At 40.6% G+C, this 24047-nt stretch overlaps 1 protein-coding gene and 1 long non-coding RNA gene across 2 annotated transcripts in view; one reads left to right on the top strand and one right to left on the bottom strand.

The window, feature by feature from the left end:
* The window catches only part of prex1 (phosphatidylinositol-3,4,5-trisphosphate-dependent Rac exchange factor 1), a 79127-nt gene that overhangs the window by 12500 nt on the left and 42580 nt on the right, over window positions 1–24047 (top strand). Inside the window, 8 exon segments of the mRNA XM_051071050.1 lie at window positions 5255–5320; window positions 5559–5681; window positions 10900–11004; window positions 14215–14316; window positions 14732–14893; window positions 18656–18789; window positions 19132–19247; window positions 20951–21100. Of these exon segments, the coding sequence (XP_050927007.1) occupies window positions 5255–5320; window positions 5559–5681; window positions 10900–11004; window positions 14215–14316; window positions 14732–14893; window positions 18656–18789; window positions 19132–19247; window positions 20951–21100 (958 nt within the window).
* Window positions 14748–20944, bottom strand: LOC127142549 (uncharacterized). Its single transcript, XR_007813371.1, has 3 exons — window positions 19520–20944; window positions 18665–18771; window positions 14748–14886 (listed from the first exon to the last, which is right to left on the bottom strand). It is a non-coding gene; the product is annotated as an uncharacterized LOC127142549 (long non-coding RNA).

The raw sequence follows: 24047 nt of genomic DNA, 5'->3' as shown, positions 1-24047 counted from the left end.
TGATCGGTCCCATAACGGTCCACATTTCCTGTGGACTTGAGAGTATGTTTCTGAACTGCACATGTTTTGACAAGGGTTTTCACACTTCAGTAAATTTACTGAACTCTTGGGCCAAACTGTGGGTCCAGAAAAATCTCTCAATGGTTCAAGTGTGAAAACACCCTTGTTCCACAATTTGTAAATGAGGGCAGAGGAAGGGGTGTGGGGCTGTGAAAATGCTAACAAAAAGCTAATATGCTTATGTAAGGCACACAGACTTGTTTCTGGGAACTCAGGGTGATTTAGAACTGTATCCTAGGGTTTAGATTAGATCAGTCAACTTGTTACATGTCTCACCTTTTTTACCCAGGAGAGAACATGTTTGACTGCAGACAGCCAGGGCCAGGGTCTTCATCTGTTTGGCTAAAGTAGTAAAGTAGTTTGTTTAAACATTTCAACTTTAGTCTAGACCATTTACATAACATGAAATGTACACCTAACTAATTGCTTCATGGCTTTGTAAGGTATATCATGCACCTGACAAGGGAAGAGACCCAGCCAGGAAATTTTAATAACCAGTGACATTTCACTGATACCTGAATATTGCTGTCAGGATTTAATAGCATGCTGCTGCAGGTATTTCTGTCATGAATGGAATGATCAGGTACAGGCTTTTGAGGGTGAGTAAGTAGGAAATAATTTAGAACAATTACTGAGTAATAGAGAGAACATTGGTTTATGCAGAATAAGATTCCAAGAGTTAAAACAAGACTTTGTACATTGCTACAAAAATAAAAGTATATGCGAGTGCAAAAGAAAAATAAATAGTCTGTCTCCTGAAAGTGAAAGAAATCATTATGATTAATAATGATTAAAATATGAAGCAAAATGTTCAAGATTATAAGTCATAAATATCTCAATTATATCTTTTACAATTCAGAAATAATATGTTTCCTATTCAAAATATGTTTTATCACTTGTTATATTTTTTCCTCAGATTTTGCAGCATGTCATTTTGAATCTTCGATTTTTTTCATTATGACTTTTGACTGTGTTTTTATGAGGTATGTTGGACTTCCCTGGCTTTTACCATACTGAAATTTCAGTGGTATAATTCTGAATTAGTGTTGTACTTGGCAGCTGCTTTGTGGTCTGTCAAGGAGCTTCATGGTTTTGCTACTTGTGTCCTGTGGGATTGCATCATGAGCAGTTTCCCCTAAAAGCCCATCACCCCTGTGACAAAAGACCATCACGTGCAATATGTCTGCTGTGCCCTGTGCAGCAGCTGAGCCCCCACCATGCAGCCACTCTGACTCATTATTATGAGTCGAATGGTATCATAAAATGAATTTGTGTCCCTTCTGACCAATTATTATTAACACATTGATTGATGTCATCACTATTTTTAGGTACTAGAGAGTAACCAGGTATTTTATGCACACAATCTAATGTGAGCTCTTTTGGGCAACATCTACAGGAAAGGCTACAGCATACATATATCCAAGGAGATAAGGACTACAATTTGCTTTAGGCAGTGAGCTTTATCAGAGAAAGACAAATCTGTCTATCTTGACTAACACAGACGCGGTTATTGCTATTCATCATTCCTGTAAATATTATTCACCAATGTCTGATCCTCCACTCAACATGATTACACGCCCTCGGCTCACTGATGACGATGTGCCGATGTCAGAAAAGAGGCAGAAAGGTCACCTGAGATGAAGATATGAAAGTAAACAAGGACCATCAGCCATATCCTGCTGCCTCTCTGCATGTTGATTAACAAGTAATGAGCTCAACAACTGTGTCCAGTGGGTAGAGTAGAGTTACAATGTTTGTCATGACTACTGTGTTTGTTTTTCATGATTGATTTTTTTGTTTCCAATAACAACTGGCTTAGCCACATACAGTGGAAATGATGGCTCTTTCAATATTCATCTCAAACCTTAATGTCAGTGTGTCTTTGCAAATCTCTGAGGCTTTGCCCTCTACATACTAATGATGCATGACTTGTAATATACTGAGGGTTATCTGAGGGTGCAATCACATTTGCTTCTTGGGCATATTGGCTCTCTTTTAGTTTTGCACACCCTGCCAAATTGTAAAGCCATTCAGGACTGGTTAACAGAAGTCACATGGAATTACTGGTGGCTGTCTTTGGGTATTGGTAACCTGTCATCTTGCCAAGGTATAGACTCAGGCTGTGGAGGAAGTCAAAACAAGTCAGATTCAGCTCGCTATAACTTCTCCTAAATGTGACTGACTTGTCTGTTTTCTTGGCAGGGTGTTACCTTGATTGGTGGTCATTACTGTAAATGGCTCAAGAGAAGGCTGAATATGATAATAACTCTAGACTGCAGTTTGTCCAATTATGATGCTGGGCCTTCTAAGTACAATGAACTGCCATCCATCAGATGCCAACATCCTTCCAATTATACCCGCCATACCTTCTTTCTAGGCCATTTCTTGTTGTTGATTCTGATCAGGCTCTCAAAATATAACAGTCCAGACTGTAAAAATCATGAGTTTGAGTAAACTCAGACATGATTGGTGTGCGTGCCCAGTTTATGTTCTGTTCTATCTTCTACTCTGGCTCTGCTGAAGTCAGTGTCTCAGTCATGATGCTGGTCAGAGAAAGCTTCCAGTTTTCTCTCCAAATAAACCTGTGTGCTTTGTGATGGAACAATGAAGACAGCCAATACAACCCTGGGTGAGAATGAGGCGAGACCTGGACTGAAAGGACCTCTTTGTTGCTCCTTCCCACCATCCTCCCTGCTGATCCCCCTGTCACCACATCTGTGCGGCACATTTTGTTTAAAGGAGTGAATCCTGTCTGGATGGTAGCTGTCTAAGATGTCAATAAGGAATAACTGGAAAGTCTGCATACTTTAGTTTTTATTGTCTGTTCCCCTTCTTTGTTTTCATCCATTGCCCCCTTTGCTCTCTCCTGCCTTCATCCTGCTTTGCTTCATCTGAAAACAACTGAGGGAAAGCCTTGTTTCCTGCCTCTTCTTGTCTCATTTGCCAGGGAGCAGTCTCTCACATGAGTGACTCCTCCAGTGTGGACACGGTACAAGTTGCCATATGGGAGATTTAATTAGTGTACGCCTCAAGCACAATCAGCTCCCTCCCAAAACCAGTGAAGAACATGACAACTACTGCTTCCCTTTAATACTGGTCTTAATTAGGGAGGTCGCAGCTCACTGTTCAGGACCTTTGCTTTCTATTATGGTAACAACCTACGCAAAAGCTAGTAAAGAAAGAAAAAAAACCTAGGGGGGGAACATTGCAAGTGTTCGGTCTCTGGAGGAAATGATATGATTGCTGCCTGAGTGCCGGTTTGCTGGGTTCTATCTTTAGAGCAAATGTGTGATTACAAGTGTGAGTCTTTCATTAAAGGCAAGAGACTTCTTGTAAGTAATACATGTATTAGGCTGATGTCATGTGGCACTGTATAGAGCAAGAAAAGTTTTTCTATTAAGGGATAGTTTACCCAAATTATAGAAAGAAATACATTTTCATTCTTGTGGTGTGTAGCCATGCAGATTGTTTTGGTTGTTCTGGATAATCCACATGATGGATGAATGCAGGGCCAACAGCTTTCATCAGGACTTTTTTGTATAAAGTAGTTCCACTGAAATTTACTATGGTGGATTTTGGTGGCTTATATTTAACAGACCAGAAAAAGTAGCTTTGAAAAAGCTACAAGTCGAAAAAATGTTAAGATGTCAAGATTTTTCCTGACCAGAAGTAGAAAACTTTTAAAACTTTTGTCTATATTTTATCTTCTATAGGTGGGAATTTGGGAAATATAAAAAATGGTTCAACACATTCTTATTCCTCAAACTCCAGTTATTGGCACAGATAATCACATTGCTGTGAACATTTTTCAAATGTGACTTTTCAGCACCAAAAGCAAAATTCCACAAACCTACACTGTATTGGGATAGAGTCAGAAATCACAGAGACAAATATCTTAAAAATCAAAGCTATCTGCATGGCTAGAAGCTACAAGAACTACTGACCTTTTAACATGAGTGCTGGTAGTCTGAGTTCAGATAAGGGTGTCGCTTGTTTCATCATTGCAGCTTTGAAGTAGCAGGTGTACAACAGCCTACAGGTTAGAACAATAGTAACCTCCAGTAATATTTAGATTTTCAGAATTATTGTGCATTTCTCATTGAACTCAAAGCTATTTTTTTCTTTGTAACACCCTCCATCCACGTGGCAAGCTACAGTATCAATTTTCAGACTTGAGGCACTGAAATGTAGGCAGACACAACAGTGGGAGCCTGCCAGATGAAGGAGGCTTCAGGAGTGGAGTTTTATTTGGTGGTTAGGGGATACATATCTCCTCTCCCCTTCTCCTCTATCCCTTTTCTTTTCAAGACAGTACTGGCGTCTGGAGATGTGACAGACAGTCAGACTGAGGCAGGTTAAGCCTGTCAGACACAGTGTGATAGACAGAGAAATGGGGAAGACGGAATAAAAGAAACTGTTTGCAGATTCACTTCCCCTCTCTTTTGCTGTTCTTTTTTTCCTAAGTCAGGATTCTGATTGGCAGGCATGTACACACACACACACACACACACACACACACACACACACACACACACACACACACACAGACAAAACTGCACAGACACACAAAGCTCAACTTGACATGAGCCTATTACGGTCGTCTTTGCTGAAGTGGTGTGTGGAGATGCTGCAACAATGAAGCAGTTATTCTGGCTGATGTCTTACAGCTGAATGCTCAGGTGCATTAGCTTCCATTACAGAAGATCCATACAGTGAGCTTCAAGTGTCACAAGACAGACGGGGGAAAAAAACATGTTTTGTCATATAATGGAAAGCTCTGTGGTACCTAAGGGACAGTGAAACAACTGTGACACGTCTGTCTCACACCATGAAAAGCAACTTTCCATGAAGTATTTGAGTGTACATGTGTCTATTGCTCAAGGGCTTGTGTGTTTATGCACATATATAGTGATGTGACAGAATCTTTGTGTACTGTATGAATCTGTTTCCTTAAAACAAAGAGTACATACACACTACCTTTAAAATAATCAGAAGAGGGAACCTGGACTTCCACTTCCAGACCAGACGGTAGTGTGCACGCCATGGTTCATTTCACTGTTATCTTTTTCAATTGGATTCAGATGTTCAAATTCTCCATCTGCTTACATTCTCTTAGAAGTGCACTAAATGTTTCAGTACTGATAAAGCACAGTTCTTCTTTTTTAAACTTGCTTTGTGTCTGTTTCCTCCTCAGGCGTTTTTGCACCGAATCAGGCAAACTGCAGATGACCAACAGTGTCTGTCTCCTGAGCATGTCAAGGTACGTCTGACTTCTTTTATGCAGCCAAAAGCTAAAGTTTAAATACATAAAATGATTGATTTTTCTAAACTGAGATGCTCAGATAAAATATTTATTCACTGATTTACCTTCTTTTCCCACATCTCTGTCCATCTGTCGGTCACTTCCTTGCTCTTTTCCTGCTCTTCCTTCCGCCCTGCCTCTTTATCTCTTCCTTCCTCTGTATACCCTCCCTTTACATCATCCCATCTGTTTATAGATTCTGTTTTCAAATATTGAGGACATCCTGGAGTTGCACAAAGAAGTGTTGTCTGCTGTGGAAGCCAGTCTGCAGCCCGAACCCCAGCCTCAGCAGGCCCTGGGCCACGTATTCCTCCAGTTTGTAAGTGCATGACGCACACAAAAACACACACATAAAACAGCAGACAGTCACACGCATATACAAGCACATGGATATGCATGTGGGGGTGCATGCATGCACGAATTCCTCTTCCATGCAAAAAAAACCCACACACAAACTCTTTTCATGGGTTACCCGTAACCACAGATGCAGGGAAAGCGTGCAAAGCCTGCTGTGAAAATACCCCTTAATTCTCTCTTTCTCACATGCACACCCTCCCATCTCCTGGACTCCCCATTCACACACACATATGCACATACACACACACGCTCTTACAGACTACCTCCACCCCTTTGCCTTTCCTCCTTTTTCCAAACAGGCCTGCATCCTGTCAGGCAAAAGACTCTCTCTTCCCTCCATCCCTCTTCATCAGTCTGTGCAAGTCACTGTCTCTGCCATCTCCTTCTTTTACCCCTCCATCCCTCCATCCAAAGATTCCTCTCCGCTCTGCGACCCCCGCCCCCTCCGCTCCCCTCTGTTTGAACTCGTTTGGCCCCAGGGAACAAACAAAGAAGGGTCTGTGTCCAGGGAGGAAGAGATGGTGTGTCACTCAGCGAGGGGACAATGCTTCTGCTGGTAGCACTCAATCTCAAGCTCCGTCTCTCTCCCTCTCTGTTTGTCTCTCTCTGATAAACTATCTTCAGTTCACTTTCGCTAAGGCACATACAGCTCAGCAAGGTATCAGCCTACAGAGCAGTGTTGTAGGAGCACAGCATATGCAGAGTGGAGTTTTAGTTTCTCAGAGGAAGAAATGAATGTCATTATTGCATCACCAAGAAATCTACAAGTTTTTAAAAATTTGATCTGTAAATCTTTGGCTCTGCTGCTAAACTCAACCACTGTTTCTGTCTCTAGAGCAGGTTATATATAAAAATCCAACCTGCATGCCACTCTATGAACCACACCACCTCTTTGAAGTGAAATGACACAATCAATAATAATCTATCCACTACCTGCTTGTAGCATGAATGACATTTAATCATATCTAGGGGGATAGCTGTTGAATTGGCTCATCAAATCATACCTTCACACATGTGCAAGCCGTCATGATCGTTCAGTCTTTCAGGCCAAGTGTCAGAGCGGAGAATTGATTAAAGGAGCTCAATGTGTTTTTTTTCTTTTTCCATCTCTCTGTGGTCAGACTGGATGTATAATTGGGAAGCTGCAGGTGAACTGATTCATGTAAAAAGAGGGGCTTTGGTCATTTCATAATTTTCATAGTTTTTTCATAGTTTTCTTCAAGCCTGCATTTCCTCATGACAGAAACCTCTGTGACTCAAGCTAGTATTGGATATCAATTCACAATGAGTCATAGTGATGAAGCAAAAGTCGATAAGTGTCTCTGTAGCAGTGATATGATACATTTGAGTAATAATTTAGTATAGTTTTATTCATATGATTATGATGTCATGTAAAAACATAAACACAGGCTACATGTAGTATTTAAAATGTACAGTATAATGATATTATATGGTAAATGTTTATATGTTTTGGAGTTGCAACTAATGATTACTTTAATTATAGATAAATTAATCTGTCAATAATTTTTCAATTAATCGATTAGTCATACAATTCTGAAAATAATATCCATCACAATTTCTCAGAGCCCATGCTGACATCTTCAAATTGCTGGTTTTCAGGACTGAAACCATCTAAAACCCAAAGATATTCAATTAATCTAAAAAATATTAAAGCAGAAAATCAACCAAGCCAACCCTGTTTCCAGTCTTTTATGCTAAGCTAAGCTAAGCTAAGCTAACTGGCTTCAGCCTCATTATTCATTGTATAGACGTGAGAGTGGTGTTGACCTTCTTATCTAATGCTCTGCAGAAAGTCAATTTGCGTGTTTCTCAAAATGTTGAATTATTCCTTTAAATGATTAATATCAATCAAAACAGAATTTTCAAACAAATTCAAAAAAATGAACACAAACATATTTCTGTTTCACTCTCTCACTTCACTCTGTTGATGTTTGTGTTTTCCTCCCTCTTTGTGTATGTGTATTGTGATTGTGTGTGCCTACTTGTGTGTCTTTCTGTTGAGGTATTGAGCTTTTCACACGCACCACCTTTGTTGCTGCATATCCATTACACTTCCCTCTGCTACCCATGACCTTTGTCTCCTTCAGCGCTGACACCTCTCAACCAATTGGTTGGCCCCGTCTGGCGCCCTCCAACCATAGCCCTTGACCTCAACCAGAGGTCAAAACCATGACTGGGGTTTGATTAACCTCCGGCATTGTTCCACAAGACTGTCTGCCACTCACATTTAGGGAAGAAAAATGGGAAGATTCATTGCTATTCAAAGTCAGATGTTGCCAAGATGACTTGGGAGGCTGCAAATGTAAAAAAATAAAGTGCACCAGTCTTTGAATTAACATAACCAGAATTGTTTGTCATCAAAATTCTTTGTAAGCATTATACAGATGTTTCTTCATCAATATTAATGAATTTACTGCATTTTGCAGCTTTAAACAACTAATATTTATCTCACCAACTTGAGGCAAAAATTCAGAATGAGTCTGTTTCCTCTGACTAAACACACACATGGATGTGCTTAGAATTATTCCAACTCTGCAAAGGTGAAAAAGTGACTCCTGTTAGAGGAGAAATCAGAGACATCAATATTTGCTCTATTTCTGGGAGCGTATATGTGAGCACTGTGCAAGAAGCAACAGTCATGTCATTATGCACTTTCTGAACTACACCCATTATGCTTTGACTCTGTCAGCGTTTGATACTACCCTCTCATCTAGCCTCCGGAATAACATTCCAATGATGAGGAATTCAAATAAAGACTTATGTTTATCAAAGGGACAACGTAACTCTTGGAGTTATTCTGGGCACAACCGATGTCTTTCAGTCTTTCAGAGTAGTCCCAATCATTAAAATTGACTGTGTGGAAGTTAAAGGTTCACACACTTAGACTTCTGAACTACTTTAAGAGTGTCTGAATTGACAGTGTACTTGTTGTCACCTGAGGAAAGGAAACACCTTGGAGTGGGCTTGGGTTGTAAACATAGCTGCAAAGAGGCAAAGAGGCATGCTGTTTTTGTGAGTAGAGGGGTTCAATTCCAGATGGTGACTAAGAGATGAAATGGTTATTTCAGGTTCAGCTATGCCACAGTATGTTGGAGCATGTAAGCGTAAACTGATACACAGTGGATATGTTTTGAGTTGGTCCATGTTTGTTTTCTCTATACTCTTTTGACAATAGCTTAAAACAGTTTAGTTCAGCTCCAAGAAACCTCAACTACTTGTTTGGGATAAGGGTTAGTGTCAGAGAAAAAAAACATAACAAGAAATAACACAGTTCATATATACACATTACAAGGTATGCACCCATACACATGTTTTGTATGTCTATCTTTGGTCAGCCAACCAAGTTTGTAACCAGTATCGAGTTTATCGTCACACTACCCTGCATCTGTTTGTGTTGGTATTGAAATAAATAAGGAAGCCTGTGTTTTATGACTGCTAATGTGAGCGGTGCTCTGTTTATACTACCTTACTCTTGTCTAATCTGTACGAAAATGAAAAGAAATCAATAACATGGCAGCAGTCTGTAAGATTATATATATAGCTATAATGTGAATTTGGTTAAATATACTACATGTTTTTCAGTTGATGGGCAGGAACATTCAGAAACATTGTAAGACTGTTAAGAATACAATTAACCTTTATTTGTACTTATGAACAAACAGACAGACATGGTACATGTACATTTACAAATCCCTCCTGTGCTCCCCTCTTTTAGCTGTGTAGTGTATTAACTCAGTTTGACAGTATCTGGGGTTTCACACCATATGCCGGCCCAGCTGTTGCTCCCAGTGGTGCTTTGGACTGGAATCCCCTGCCAAACGCGGCTTTGGGTGTGTTTGTGTTCCTGCCTGCCTGTGTGGTTAAAAACTGCCCACCGTTTACATTATGCTGCTCACTTGTGTTACACATCTACAAACCATTTTCAGCTCCTTCTGGTCAACAGAGAGGGATTGAGCAGAGACACAGAGATCTAAAAAAAGAGCTGTAAGATTTGTTTGGCCACTTCAGTCACCACTGCTGGGTTACCATGTAAAACAGGCACATGCACACATGCGCTCAGCAATACTTTTATGTAGTTAGGTTTGTATGTGTGTGTGTGTGTGTGGGAGTAAAACCGCATGTATAATTCTTTAGCACATCCGTGCCTGCACAGGATGCTGGCTTGGCAACATTTGTATTTTTAAAGGTGTTGTCATAAGATGATCTTTTTATGGATCCCATAACATTCTCCAAAGATGCTATCTAAACTCTTTAGCCTATGAGTGACTGGATATTGATTATTCTTTTTATAGTATTATGGCCAAGCCGTCTTTAAATGCAAAGCCTGTGGGCAGTAGTGTCTCAGTTAAGGGTTGAAAGTGGTGTCCGAGCACCTGCAGTTTTGGATTTCACTTACTATGCTGTTTCAGATGACAGTTTCAGTTTCTAGACCTCAGGCTTAGACCCCACTTTGCACATGGTTTCACATCCCAATTACTGTAGTATAGTCAAGAATACACAACAGGCTTCAATAAGCTTCAGGGTGTAAATTCAACTGCAGCTGTGATACTGTGTATACATTGTTGTCTACAGTATTCTGCATTAATAATGCATTTCAAGCTACAGTTTATTCAGAGGCTGAGGTGTCGTGTTACGTATCGTAAAGAATACTAAATGGCAGCTTGACAAAAGCTTCTGTATTAGTTGGTTGTTTAGTCTTGTTGTAATGTGATGCTGTCACCTAGGAAATGAAAAAAGTGCTGTATGTTGTCATACTGTTTGTACTTTTTTCCGCTATGACGAAGACTACTCTGGAAAAGAGAAGTGTGAAAAATTATGTCAGTGAAAACGTTAATGATTGAAAACCCTAATGAAAATCAGGATTCTTTAAAGAGTTCTGACCAATCACTGTTGGAGTTACACCTTCACATGATAGCCTGACATAGCAAATGTTGTGGCTGCTCCTACTACTACTAATAATAAGTAATGACAGCTGTAGAGGTGCAGTTATCCACCACTTTCCTTGTTGTAGTAAAATTGAATCTCATTACACTGTAGTAATTGGAGTTTCTGCTCTGCACTGTCAATCTTCCTCCTGTCAGCTGTCTCAGTAGATTCCTCAGTGTTGCCAACTAACCAGTACAATGTGTTAAATGGGGTGTTTTTCTTCTGTTTTGCAGAGGGAGAGTTTCTCAGTGTATGGCGAATACTGCAGTAACCATGAAAAGGCTCTGCGACTTCTCATGGAGCTAAACAAGATCCCCAACATCAGGACCTACCTTCTGGTAAGACACCACAGCTTCTTTCCTCTGTCTTGCTTATCTTGCCTTTTCTTTACCCTGCTTAACCACGTCCCAAGTCATCGAATCTGTCTCTGTTCTGCATTTTTATGAGCTTCCTTCCTCTTTTCTCTATGATACTGACTTTTCTCCTCTTAATTATGTATTAAAAATCTCCATGTTTTCACTATTTCATGTCACTTGAGGCCAAGTATTTGTCCACATGAACCTCTCACCTTATTTTCTTCCTGTAATCTTTACTGCGGTAACCCTTTGCCCTATATTTCTTTCCTCCTGTGAGTCTCCTTGCGGTCATATCTTTTTCATCATCATCATTTATCCACACTCTTCCTGCTTGTTCCTTCCATAGTGTCACCTCCATTTCCATGTTAACACTTGAATAAAGGGCAGAAACTATAGCAAGGTCACAGGGTTCTTCCTGCCCGGACAGGATGCAACCACCATCAAGGTCATTTTTGTGTCGCTCTTGTAATGTTTCCGCCACCAGCTGTTTCCGTGTTTTGACACTCAAACCTTTGGGCCCTGGACAATGAACTTAGAATGGCGAGGTGGCCTTTGAGTGGGGACCCAACCAATGAAATCATCTGCAGATTCTGGGCCAGCCAGCTGTGGAGTGTTGGCAGCCTTTTTTGGATTGGCCAAGAGATCTGAAGCCCTGCGTTTGTCGCTGCCTGATGGTTTGCTTCCATGCTATTATTCTGACCCACAGGACTGGAAACAGTGGGATCAGAGTGTTGCTGTGTGCTTTGGCTTTTTGCTTCTCCTGGCCTAGTCATGCAGTGGTTAATTGGTTAGGTCTTATGCGACATTAATGCTTCCAAAATAAAATCACTACACAACATCTGGTTATGTATTAAGGCAGTTGTCAGGCCTGCTCAGCATAATCTCAAATATTGGACAAGCTCTTGTGTTTTGTGTAGCAACCATTAGCAAAATAGAGACAAGATTGATTCTCTAAAATTAAGAGAACAGCCAAAACATTGTCTATTAAAGATACAATAACTTGGCAAAGAAAATATATGATGTCCAGTCCAGATGTACACAGTAGAACTAAGTTAAGTTTTTCAATTCTGAGAGTGGTAACCATTGCAAATAGCTGTCATAGTAATTTATAGTAAGGTAATATGTATTTCCATTGGCTCTTTTCAGCTGTGTTTAATTCCAGTGGAAGCTCTTTTCAAGATTAAACCATTTCCATGCTAATTGAATCATGTGATGAAGGGAGCTTCTGAAGTTGCATGTAGAAATGAAGTGTTAATTGCACTGGAGGAGAAGAGAGAAGTGAAGTGAAAGCAAAAGGAGGTCAGCTTGAAGAGCAGAGGGAATTCTGGCTTCGGGCTCGCAGATTACAAATAAGCAGAAGATAATAGAGAAATGAAGCTAGGGAAAATTTGGACAGAAACGGGGGTGTGGGAGAGAAGGAAAGAGAGAGGGGAGAGATTAATACATTCGGAATCTGTGGAATTCCAAAGTTGCGTTTTTTGCCTTTTTTCCATCAAAAATGCTGCACAACCCCCTCACCATCCTCTCCTCCTCTGCAGAGCTGAAAGGAATTGCCATATGATTATAATGCTCTATACTGATCTCCTGCCTTCTTTCCCACCGGAGAACACTCAAGTAGTTTATCTGCATGGCTGCTTTTGATCTTTCATCCCATCCAATGAGCTCATAGCATACTGACAGGCTGCGTTCCTGCAAAATTCAAGGCGTAGAGAAACCACGTGTGTAACAGTAACCTCCCACTTCAGAAGAAAACTCCCCCCTTTAAACTGGTTCTGGGGGCTAGTTTCTAAAAGCCCACATCTTTTGGGGAATGAGGAGACATTTTAGAGGTTTCTCAGTCACCCTCTTGTTGAAAAACACTGATATTTGGGGTGTTTTTCAGTGCCACAGTAGATGAAATATAATATAGTGTAATCACAGCTGTACAGTTTTGTCTTTTATTAAGCTACCGTGAAAATAATGATGTTCTTTTTTGTTTCAATCTCTTGGCTGTGGTTTTCCTGCAAGAGAAGCAGAGGGAGAATGATCTTTTGGTGCTACTGACATAATCCATGCATTCATGTCAATTAAAATACATGACACACAATCAGTAGAGTACATTGTATAAATATGAATATACACTTGTACCCAAATCTCAAAATATATCTGAAACAGAAAGTTCTAATGCAAATGACTACCAACTATGAAATTGCCATACTTTAGTGACAGGATGTGGTCATTAGCTTTTCTGGCAAATGCAGCTGTTGTGGTTTGGTCTTACCAAAACTGAGGTTATACACTGAGGTCACAGAGGTCAAATAATTATGTAATTAAATGAATAAAGAAATTAATGGTAGAAGTACCAGTAGTAGTTCTCTATACAATAAATTAATTGTACATTTTCTAAAAAAAAAAAAAGAAGAAAAAAAAGAAAAGCCAAAATAGACTAAGAAATAAATAATCATGCATCATTTCTAAAACTAAAGATGAGTTTATATGACAATTCACATTGAAAATCACACACTACATTGATTTTAAGTGTCTAAATACACAAATGCCGTTTAAGCTGCAACAATCGCTCCACAATTGCAGATGCACTTTTTGAGCATATTTCAATCTACATACAGGTTTAATCACCTTTCAATGGAAGTAGCAGACATATGGAAAATGTACCACACCTAAGACTTTGCTTCCACACAGACAGAGACAGATTATTCTTCCACACCTGGACCTGTTACAGATCTACTGCTGGTGCAGCAGACTGTGACTGAATGGAAATGACAACAATAGTCAATTAAAGTCTGTTTATTGCTGGAAAAAATAGAAGAGGCACAAGACAGGAATGAAAACGGCTGCAAATGCATCAATTCTTTTTTGGACAGGTGTTGTCTTAGATAATAAACATTTCAAAAAGTTTTATACAGTAGGTGTGGAATTTAAAACATTTATAAGATTTATAAGAACAAGACCTAATGAAAATGCATTTTTTTGCTGATGAATCCCAGAGATTCACCTACCATGGAAACTTCGCTGCTAACAGGAAGTAAAGCTAAAGAAAAACCTAACACTTTGTCCAAGGCATAGCTAAACTTACACTCACTTCAGGCAGAATGCCTCTCTTTGTGACTATATACATAATCCTTACTTTTTAATATTTAATGTGTCTAATTTTGCATTGGTGTATAATATTGTTTGTATGTGTTTCCTCCTCAGCACTGTATGCTACTGGGAGGGAAGAAAAGCACAGATATTCCCCTGGAGGGCTACCTTCTCACTCCCATTCAGAGGATTTGCAAGTACCCTCTGCTGCTGAAGGTACTAGCACAACTGCTGCAATAATATCATAAAATAACACTGTCATTGTGTTATTTAGATAATCTGAAAACTAAGTTTGCATGTTACCTAACACCAGGAAACCTCATTACATAGATATTGTGCAGATTGTAATGTATTTGCGTTGATCAGTACTAGTGACTCATTTTGGAGCAAAAACTTTATACCTGCTGGCATTTCAAGACACCCTATCTTCCCCAGCTACTAGTAATTTCAGAAGTGGTGGGTTTGAGACTTGCATAGAAGGAGTTGTTATTACTAAAGGTCATGGACTACTTTGTGCCCCTCTAAGATTGAATAATTTTCTTTACAAAGTTTTTTATAATGCGTCTGCTTCTGGAAATCTCTTGTTTATTCTTTCTTGAAACTTAGCCCAGCTCCTCTTTCCCCAACATAGGAACTGCTGAAGAGGACACCTAAAAAGCATGCTGACTATCCAGCGGTGGAAGAGGCTCTGCAGGCCATGAAGGCGGTCTGCTCCAACATCAATGAGACCAAGAGGCAGATGGAGAAACTGGAGGCTCTGGAACAGCTGCAATCCCACATTGAGGGCTGGGAGGTGAGAGCAAGACGGACAGAGTTAGGGAGAATGAGAAATGGGTCAGGGTGACACTAGTCATAAGGAGAGGAGAGGAGGTTACTGCTGTGGCATTTACAGAGTGAAAACTGAAGGAAAGAGAGACAGAAAGAGAATTATCTTAGTCAATACAATTTTATCAGAGCATCCTGAAATGTAACACACGTGTGATTCCCTCAAGGTTTCTGCAAATGGAAGAAAAGAAAGTCCTATAACATAACCATGACAAAAACAGCCAGACTTATTTTAGAAACAGCTAAACCACCACAGTCTTCATCTATCTTAGGAGTTAAGCTCTGTTGCAGCCAAATCACTACTCTGAGCACAGGGGCCATGGACGGGGCTTGGGAGCCGAGCGAAGGGTCCAGTGAATTTTTCACGCCTCCCTCACCCACCACAACAGAGGCCTTGTCTTAGTGGGCACCAATGGGACAATCCACCCACACAGGGTGCCAAGGGGGGATGCCAGCGGGCATGCTGCCCAATCAGAAGAGACCTAGGAAGCAGAGCGCTAGTCTCACATTCACTGGGAGGGTTATATGAGGGGACCTTTGGAGGAGGGTAGAGGAAAAAAATTGAAGGATGGAACCAGAGAGTGGGCCCCTCTAGGACATCCCACTATCTGGTTGGAAAAGCAGGCCCCTTTTCTCCCTGTCCCTCAGAAAAATGTCACCATTAACCCTGATAATTATCTACCCAAAAAACTAAGAACAAGACATGTTTATTCAGTGTGGGTATATTGATAGTGAAAGACCGGACAGAATATTATCTGGTCCCATTTGTGATGAATAATCTCTTACATATGGTTCTTCCTATTCCGTGGTTGGTACGTTATGCAGTGGTTAGCACTGTTGCCTCACAACAAGAAGGTTCTGGGTTTGAACCTGCAGAGAGGGGCCTTTCTGTGTGGAGTTTGCATGTTCTCCCTGTGCCCCCCCCTCCCACACACACACACACACACACACACACACTCCAAAGATATGTAGGTTAGGTTAATTTGTGACTCTAAATTTCCCATAGTTTGTGAATGTGACCATGACTGGCTATTTGTCTTTATATGTCAGCCCTGGAATAGACTGGTGAGAAGTTTTACCCTGCTTCTTGCCCAAAGTCAGCTGGGATTGACTGCAGGTCCCCCACAACCCCTAAAGGACAAGCAGTATAGATAATGGATGGATGAATAATGATGAATAATTGAAATAATAGATGCAACCCTAAGTAGGCACTATCAGACACTTTCAGATTGGTAATGAGGTTAATGTTGTGTGTACCACACCTAAGGCTTTGCTTTCACACAAACAGAGACAGATTTTTCTTCTGCACCCGGAGCTGTTATACATCTGCTGATCTATCTGATTATTAACAGCGAGCTCCACCGTGAGACACTTTCAAATATAATAGGCTTATGTTGGACAATTTTGTGCCTAAATTGTTTGAACATGAAAGATTTTTGAACTCAAATGAAACAGATCAGAACCAGCCAAAATTTCAATTTTACTTCTGAAAATTGATGCATATCTGATTCATTTAGGGGAAAATTTCAGACAGAGTGAAATTTGTGCAGTCTAAGACAGGCGATTTCTCTGTTCTCTTTCTCTGAACAACTCAGTAGAAGCTTGGAAAGGCCGAACCCTGCCCCCCTACAGAGGCTTCAACCTAACAGCATTAGTCTCGCTCTTCTTTCCTCTCTCCAGCCACTCTCCAGGCTAATCACCTCCAGCCCTAATGGAAGAGACCGCCAGTTGTGCTGAAGAAGGCCCAGATGCATTACTGCCTCTCAAATACACTGTGCACACACATACACATACACTGCCACCATGTATTAGTACACTTTGCACACGTACACATACATTATAAATGCAGGAAGGCGTATACATGTCTGCAAACACACACAGCATCTGAAACACAATCCCTTCCCCTGGCCCAGTCGGTGTTCACCTTAAGACGAGCTCACAGAGTCATTTTTCTCTCTATGAACTCTGGAGCGATGAACATCCATCATAAATATATACTCGTGGGAATCAATTATGGACGCTTGAGAGTGGGTGTGGCTGTCGGGGGGTTTCCACAGGTCTCTTGTAGACCCATGTCAGAAACATCAAAGACAGCAGTGAAGTCCAAATCTGATGTATATGTGTGTGTGCCTGTGGGGATGTGGTGGGTACTCTATAAGCCAAAGGGGGGAGGTTGTCCTAAGCCCACACATGGCTGTATTTAGTTCCAGATGATTTGGGGTGGAATGATCTGTTTAACAATGAGTAATGAGATGTCTTTTAACTTTATTATTTTATTTTTTGTTAGCCCTGTTTTGACAGCTTAGGTGAACAGCGTGCATTTACTGCTCACCCTTAAAATTTGTGTGTGCCAGTTGTGGCATTAGGAAATAGTTTCATCTGTCATTTACAACTCAGGCAGGAACGTGTGCATACATGGTTGCTCATGCATTTATCTGTATCTGTGAAAGCAGTTTCTGCTCCCCAGTTGGAAATGTGAAAATACTGAAAATGATTTTCTAAAAATAATGAAGCTCAAATAAAGCTAGTAATTGGTCCAGAAGTTCCACCACTTTGTGTAAAGGTTAATTAGACAACATTCTGTGGTCAATCAACAAGGTCAAGAGTTCCAGATTGATGTCAATAGCTTCATTAACAGACTGAGAGATGCATGGGCCACATTTCTAAATATTGATTTTCAAAATTTTTGTAGTAAGTTTAAAATGAGAAAGAAAGTTCTCATATACCTCTTGATCTTTGATGATTAATATAAATCAGACAATGTGGCATTACGTGTCGAATGGGGAAACAGTGTTTGTCTTAGCTCTTGCAGTCCATTGTGTTGACTTTAAAAGACCAATGTCTGTGGTTTGTGTCATTGTTCTTTTCACTGCTTCATGAAGAGGACAGGTTCTCTCGGTCTCAGCAGGTTGTGGTGTGTGTGATATAGCTGACAAGAAACAGCTCTTCAGAAAAGCCTGATCACATCCTGTGAAGGTGGTCTGCTGCAACATAATACATCTTCCTGAATAAGTACTGTGGAGTTAACTGGGCTTTTATATTACAATTTCTAAATTTCCCCCTCGGTACAAAGGTACAAAGCATTTGACCAGGTTTCCCTGCAGGGATCAGAACAAGGCTTTAGCACTTCCACCTTCCACCACTCGTGTATTTCCTTCCTCTATTCATATACAGCTGTATTTTAATGTGAATGGAGGCAGGTGTGTATTTGTAGCTTGTGCGTACATGTGTTTACATCCTGAGGAGAGAATAAAAAGTCTTTGTTTGTTCCTAAAACAAGAGCCCCCTGGGAAGCTACATCTAGGCCAAGGTAACAGCTTTTGCGAGGCTGCCACTGCCACTGAAGTTTTGGTTTTACTTGTCACACATTCAGTGATTGACCAGAGGCTAAAAGTCTTGACAGAGAAAAGTGTTCAGTTAATATTTTTGCATTGGCCCTAAATTTAGGTTAGGTGGGGGACAGCTGTGTTTATTTTTTCCTACCATTGACGATGGAATGAAAACAAATTGTCCTATTTCATATTGTTTCACTGAGGTTGTGAACTCTTCAAGTTTTGATACAGACAACAGTGTCTTCTTTGCCACTCCCCAATTTGTCCTGAGAGTACTATTAGTGTTTCCATGCTAAAACAACCTCTTTAGTAGTGCAATATCTTAATGTTGTAATTCTACTCATACATGCATGTATCAGTTAATGATACAATTTTCTGTTTCCATGTTTTTTCTCCAGGGCACCAACCTGACAGATATCTGCACGGAGTTACTGCTTCATGGAAATCTTCTTAAAATCTCAGCCGGCAACATCCAGGAGCGCGTCTTCTTCCTGTTTGACAACCTTCTGGTTTACTGCAAGAGAAAGTCCAGGTGAGAAATGCGACATCCGGACAACTACACAGTAATTACCTCAACAGTGTGTTAAGGAAGAAGGAACAAGAAAGCATTGAAAAATAATAAAATTTTTGTTGACTAACTACAGATAGGAAGCCAGATATAGGAAATTGGAGCAAATGTCCACATTCCTGTTTGTGTAGACAGGTTTTTAGTATGCGAGCAAAACAGAAACACCTACATGTGCCTGAAGCACCCATACCTGTGTCTATATGAATGTGCATGTGTTGCAAACACAGGTTCTCTTCTTACTACGGCACTGGCATCAACGGATGTTTTCCCTGCCGAGTGTAACCACAGTGTTGTCCCATTTCCTAGGGTTTCTGGAAAGAAGTCCACCAAGAGGACCAAGTCTATCAACGGGCCCCTCTATGTGTTCAGAGGTCGAATCAACACAGAGGTGATGGAGGTGGAAAATGTGGAAGATGGAACAGGTTTGTGTTTGCCCAGCAGTGTCTATATATGTTCATTCATGCAACATTATCCCCTTTGATATTGATATAGAAAATTACCTTGTGCGGTAACAATAATAATTTCTACTTTTAATATGCAAACTTTGCTAATTTTTCATTCCACATCTTGGTTTATGAATCCGGCACTTAAGAAACTGGTTTTCGGATATGAATCAGATACTTGTTGACAGTTTGGGTGGAGTGTCATACTTGCACCTAGTTTCAAACAGGATATAGCTTGCAACCTCACTTACCACCTTTTGCTGTCAGCTAGTGAGGTGCAGCAGCTCCCCCGAGCTAGGTGATAAACTTGATGTGCTCTCGTATTGGTTGAGATACTGCACCAAAGAAGAGCTCCTCATCTATGGGCTGGTAGCGATACGGTCGACACTCAGCTCATTTTGCTCTTGTGGTTTGTTGCGAGGCACCGCGCTGGGCTTGGAACTCGTTGTCCGCTGGTGTAGAAACACTTCATCTTCCTCTCTCTCACATGTTTCCTCTTTTTTTCTTCTCTGCACTGGCAGAATATTTTTGCAAGCTCACATGACCTTTTTTTCTGCATGTTGGCTGCTGGCTGTCACATTTAGGCTGCTGAAGGGAAAACCACAAAGAAAAACATGCCTTATTCTCAGAAGTCAGGGGTGCCACATTGAAAATGTGTACATGTGTGAACTCTCAGAACACGGATTATCTGATTACCAAGTGTAAAAGATATGAAATGTGAGTAGTATTTTGGGGTTATCTGCTGAAAGCGTGAATGGACATGGAACGGAGTTTCTACAGCAAAAATGCTAATAATCTATAACTTATAAGTCTATACTATACACAAAATGTTGCCACCCTGAGTCACAGAGTTGAAGAAGCTGATTTAAGTTGCAAACAGTTTGATTAAGTCATTGCGAACGTAGTTGAGAGCTGTGCACCTTTGCAATAATTAAAAATGTCTGCCCTGTCACTGACTCATACGCCTCTCTGTTTTGATAAATGCCACATCACAGATCTGAGCATGTCCTTACATAAGACTTTACTAGAATCCATCTTTTCCATCCCAGTGGCTAAAAACAGACTGTACACAGTAGTATGTGTGTCCCAACCCAGTTCCCTGCTCTCCCAGAATGGCAGGAGCTGCTCCCTGTGGGGCCTGAGGTATCAGATCTATTTATATGACCTTTGAGCATGAGACTAATGTACCCCATTACCAGTGGCCATTCATTATTCAGTAGCTGCTCACCTGTGGCTAAATGGATGATAAAATTAGAAAGGGGTACGAGGGGAGATTTTGTTGAGTCAGTGGAAACATGGTCTTTTTACTGCTCACACGGTGCATCATGTTTATCTTTTTAATTGCCTCGTAAATCTGTGCTTGAAAAGTAAATTCTTGTTGGAGAGAACTTTAAAGTTAACTTATTTCACATCTTTATTAGTGTGATTCATTATGACCCATATTTACCACTAAGGTCAGTGTTTACATGATGTCTGTGGTTTTTGTCTCAGCATGAGAATACTTAAAGATAACATGGGGATGAGAAAGAAAAACAAGCTCAACAAAAACCAGTGAAGTAAATTTTATTTTAATGAGATGATTTGTTATAAGTATATCCCTAAACCCTAAAGGCAATTCAAATTCATGATGACTCCTCTCCCATTTTAAAAGTTAATTGCTTCATTCATTTTTCACCTTGTAGCGGACTATCACAGCAACAACTACACAGTGACGAACGGCTGGAAGATCCACAACACTGCTAAAAACAAGTGGTTTGTCTGCATGGCCAAAAATGCAGAGGACAAGCAGAAGTGGCTAGACGCCATCTTGAGGGAACGGGAGCAGAGAGAGAGTAAGTGACACTTTTTAAAGGCCATTTTTATGGCACTTCTGGTTTATGGGACTGATCATGTGAAAAAAAAAGACACAGAGACAATTCCCTTTTATACCAGAGTTCCTCTCCTAATCTTGCTTAGAGTTTCAACGTCAATTATGTTTTACAAGGAAATCTACAGATGTCATACTATGTGGTTTCAAGATCCTAATTTTTGATTTTGTCTCCATCTTTTGTGCTGCACACTCATCGCAGAGATCAGTTGTCAACCAAATGGCCAATACTGAGATGTCTCTATCCCTCCTTCCCTCTCTGTCCTGCCTGTTTTGTGCTCTGTATTCCTGATGTTTAGTTGTAGTTTTGCAGTTGTGAGGTGTTTTCTGCCGTTGAACTCATTGTATGTAGCCCTGGATATTGGTGTGACCTTAGATTCACAAACTATTGGACCTCCCTCAGCTGGTGCACGGTAATGACTGTGGATGTGCTTATGACCTGGATACAGTGTTTGTGCCCCACAGTTATGTCCCACCTTGAACAAGCTGCCTGCTTTTGTTCGGTAAATAGAGGCTTAGGTGACATGACGTTTACAGTTGGCCTGGTTGACCTGTGCACCAAACAGACGCTGCGACAACAACCTTATCACTTTCAAGGAATCAGTGCAGTAGTAATGTTTGACTGATTGAAGCCCTGTGTGGGAAGAGACTTTAATCAAATGTCTCATTCACAAACAGCAGACTTGCTAAAAGCAGCATCTCTGTCAGGTGCTTAAAATAGAAATGTCAAAAAAAGTGAAAAACAGTTACATAATACACATCACCTTTAATTAATCTTGATCTATTTTTACTGTAATGAAAGAGTTGGTGCCTTGCAAAAACATTAAACTGAGTTGTATCCATTTCAGTTTGTTATGTAGCCAAACAATGAATGTGGAAAGGCTTTGAATTATTATGCAGGCAAATCAAAAGTACAGGCAGTCTCATCCAAAAGTCCACTTTCATGCACTGATGGTAAATAAAATCCCCGGCACCACTAGCTTGAGATTAGGAATGTAAACTGATATTCTTGTTGCTCCCTCCATCGTGCGACTTCCCTCTTTTGCCTTAAAATGTGTCCCCACCTGTTCAGCACCGGCCATCTGTCTTTATTATGTTGTGTGCATGAAACAGTGTGAGAGGCTTTAACCAGATTTGGGGTGGTACACAACAGGCCACCTGATAGCTTTGATGGTTTAAAATCAAAACTTTATCCCTAGATATTTGAAAATGATTTGGCTGATTATTACCGCATACTCAATGGTTAAATTAGCACTTAAACTGTGTACAACTGTTAGCAATAATATTTTGTATTTTTGTAAACTAACCATTCTAATTTAGACCCGAAGTATTAACAGCAGAGTTTGTCATCATCAGCATCTGATCCCTTGATGCAAGGGTTTCAGAGTACGAATAAGTATGACGGAGTGTGCTGCAGCTTGTGGTGTTACGTTTCAACCTGGCGGAAATCGACCTGAGGCTAACAGATGCCAGATCAGTCACAGTGCCCAATTTCCCCAACACTCTCTCTTTCTATTACCCACTCTACAGTCTCTTACTCTCAACCTCTTTACTGCAGTCTAGACAGCTACATGATAAAGTTTGACTGCAATAAATCCTGGCAACAATTTTGTTTTTTCACGTCTGCCCCATCATACATTATTGCCTTTCCCGACATGCCTTGTTTAATATGACCTTTTCTATGTTCTGCCGTGGTCCTTCCCTGCATTAGACATGTGGCTCTCCTCAACCCTCCCACAGACTTTAATTGTTCAACAACCGCCAGCTGGAGGTGTTTTGTCTTATCACTGTTTTCATGGAAGTTTGGGGGGAAATGCGTGGGTCAGATAACGCAATAGGGTATTAGCTCATGCCAATGAGTGCAGGAAGACGAGGAGCGGCTCAAGACAGATTCTGACAGCTGGAACAGAAGCTGAGGGGCCTCTGTGCTGGACAGGCCCCGTCTGTTGTTCAATGACACTCATTGTTTAAATGTAGTCCAGCTGCTGTCAAATGTAATATAACCCCACCTCCATCACAGGCTGCCAATGCAGAACACCAAAGACTCAGTGGGAAAATTGGATTCAAGAGTTAGCCGTGTAACTATTCACATTGTTTGTCCCAGCCCACTCCCTTTCATTTGGTCAGGCTCCTGCCTCAAACACTTGTCACTCAACTTTCTACCTTCAGATGGTTTAAGACCAAGTGATTAATTGTGTAATTGAGAAAAGAATTGGCTCAACATTGAAAATGATAATAATTGTTAGTTTCTGTACAAACAGAGAAAAAAAAATACAAATGGCATCATAAAAAGGCAACAAGGAAAGAAGAAGTAGAAATAACAGAAACTGAAATGACAGATTTGGGAGGCTGAGCAGCCAGTCAGCAATACTTAACACAAATCCAACCCCATGGCTGACTTAATGTGTCAGGGCCCTGTTTGAAAGTCTGACAAGGGTGACACAGATTTGTTTCCAAATGTCACAAATATAGGAGATGTACTTTATCAAACATATTGGGGCTTGTAAATGAGAATATTTTACAGCCTCTCAGGAAAAGTATCATAGCACGGTACAGAAGTTTGTCAAACCCCACGATGAGGTTAAGCAGCTCAAACAGTGTGCTCACTGGAGAGGTTTTACTGGGGCAGCAGGGCTTACAATGAGCCCTCACATGCTCTACTTTACAATAGAGGAAAAATAGCCAACAAAACAGCATAGAAACAAGATCAAGATCATGTCGCCCTCTTGAACTTTACTTACTTGAACTTGTCTAGAAGAGATTAACATCTGGGCTTCTTTTGGTAGGTTGTGGGAGACCTGAGCACTGATCCTGGCTTCATTCCATATGCACAATACCAGAACACCAACAGGCCGTCCAGGCAAAGGCCTGTTTGTCTCTTCTAACCACACCATGACAACCTTTGCCTTTAG

The sequence above is a fragment of the Lates calcarifer genome, linkage group LG6, assembly GCF_001640805.2.
Source record: "Lates calcarifer isolate ASB-BC8 linkage group LG6, TLL_Latcal_v3, whole genome shotgun sequence".
Classification (NCBI taxonomy): Eukaryota; Metazoa; Chordata; class Actinopteri; family Centropomidae; genus Lates; species Lates calcarifer.
The sequence above is the reverse complement of the archived record's forward strand: the minus strand, read 5'-3'. Positions and strand labels throughout refer to the sequence as shown.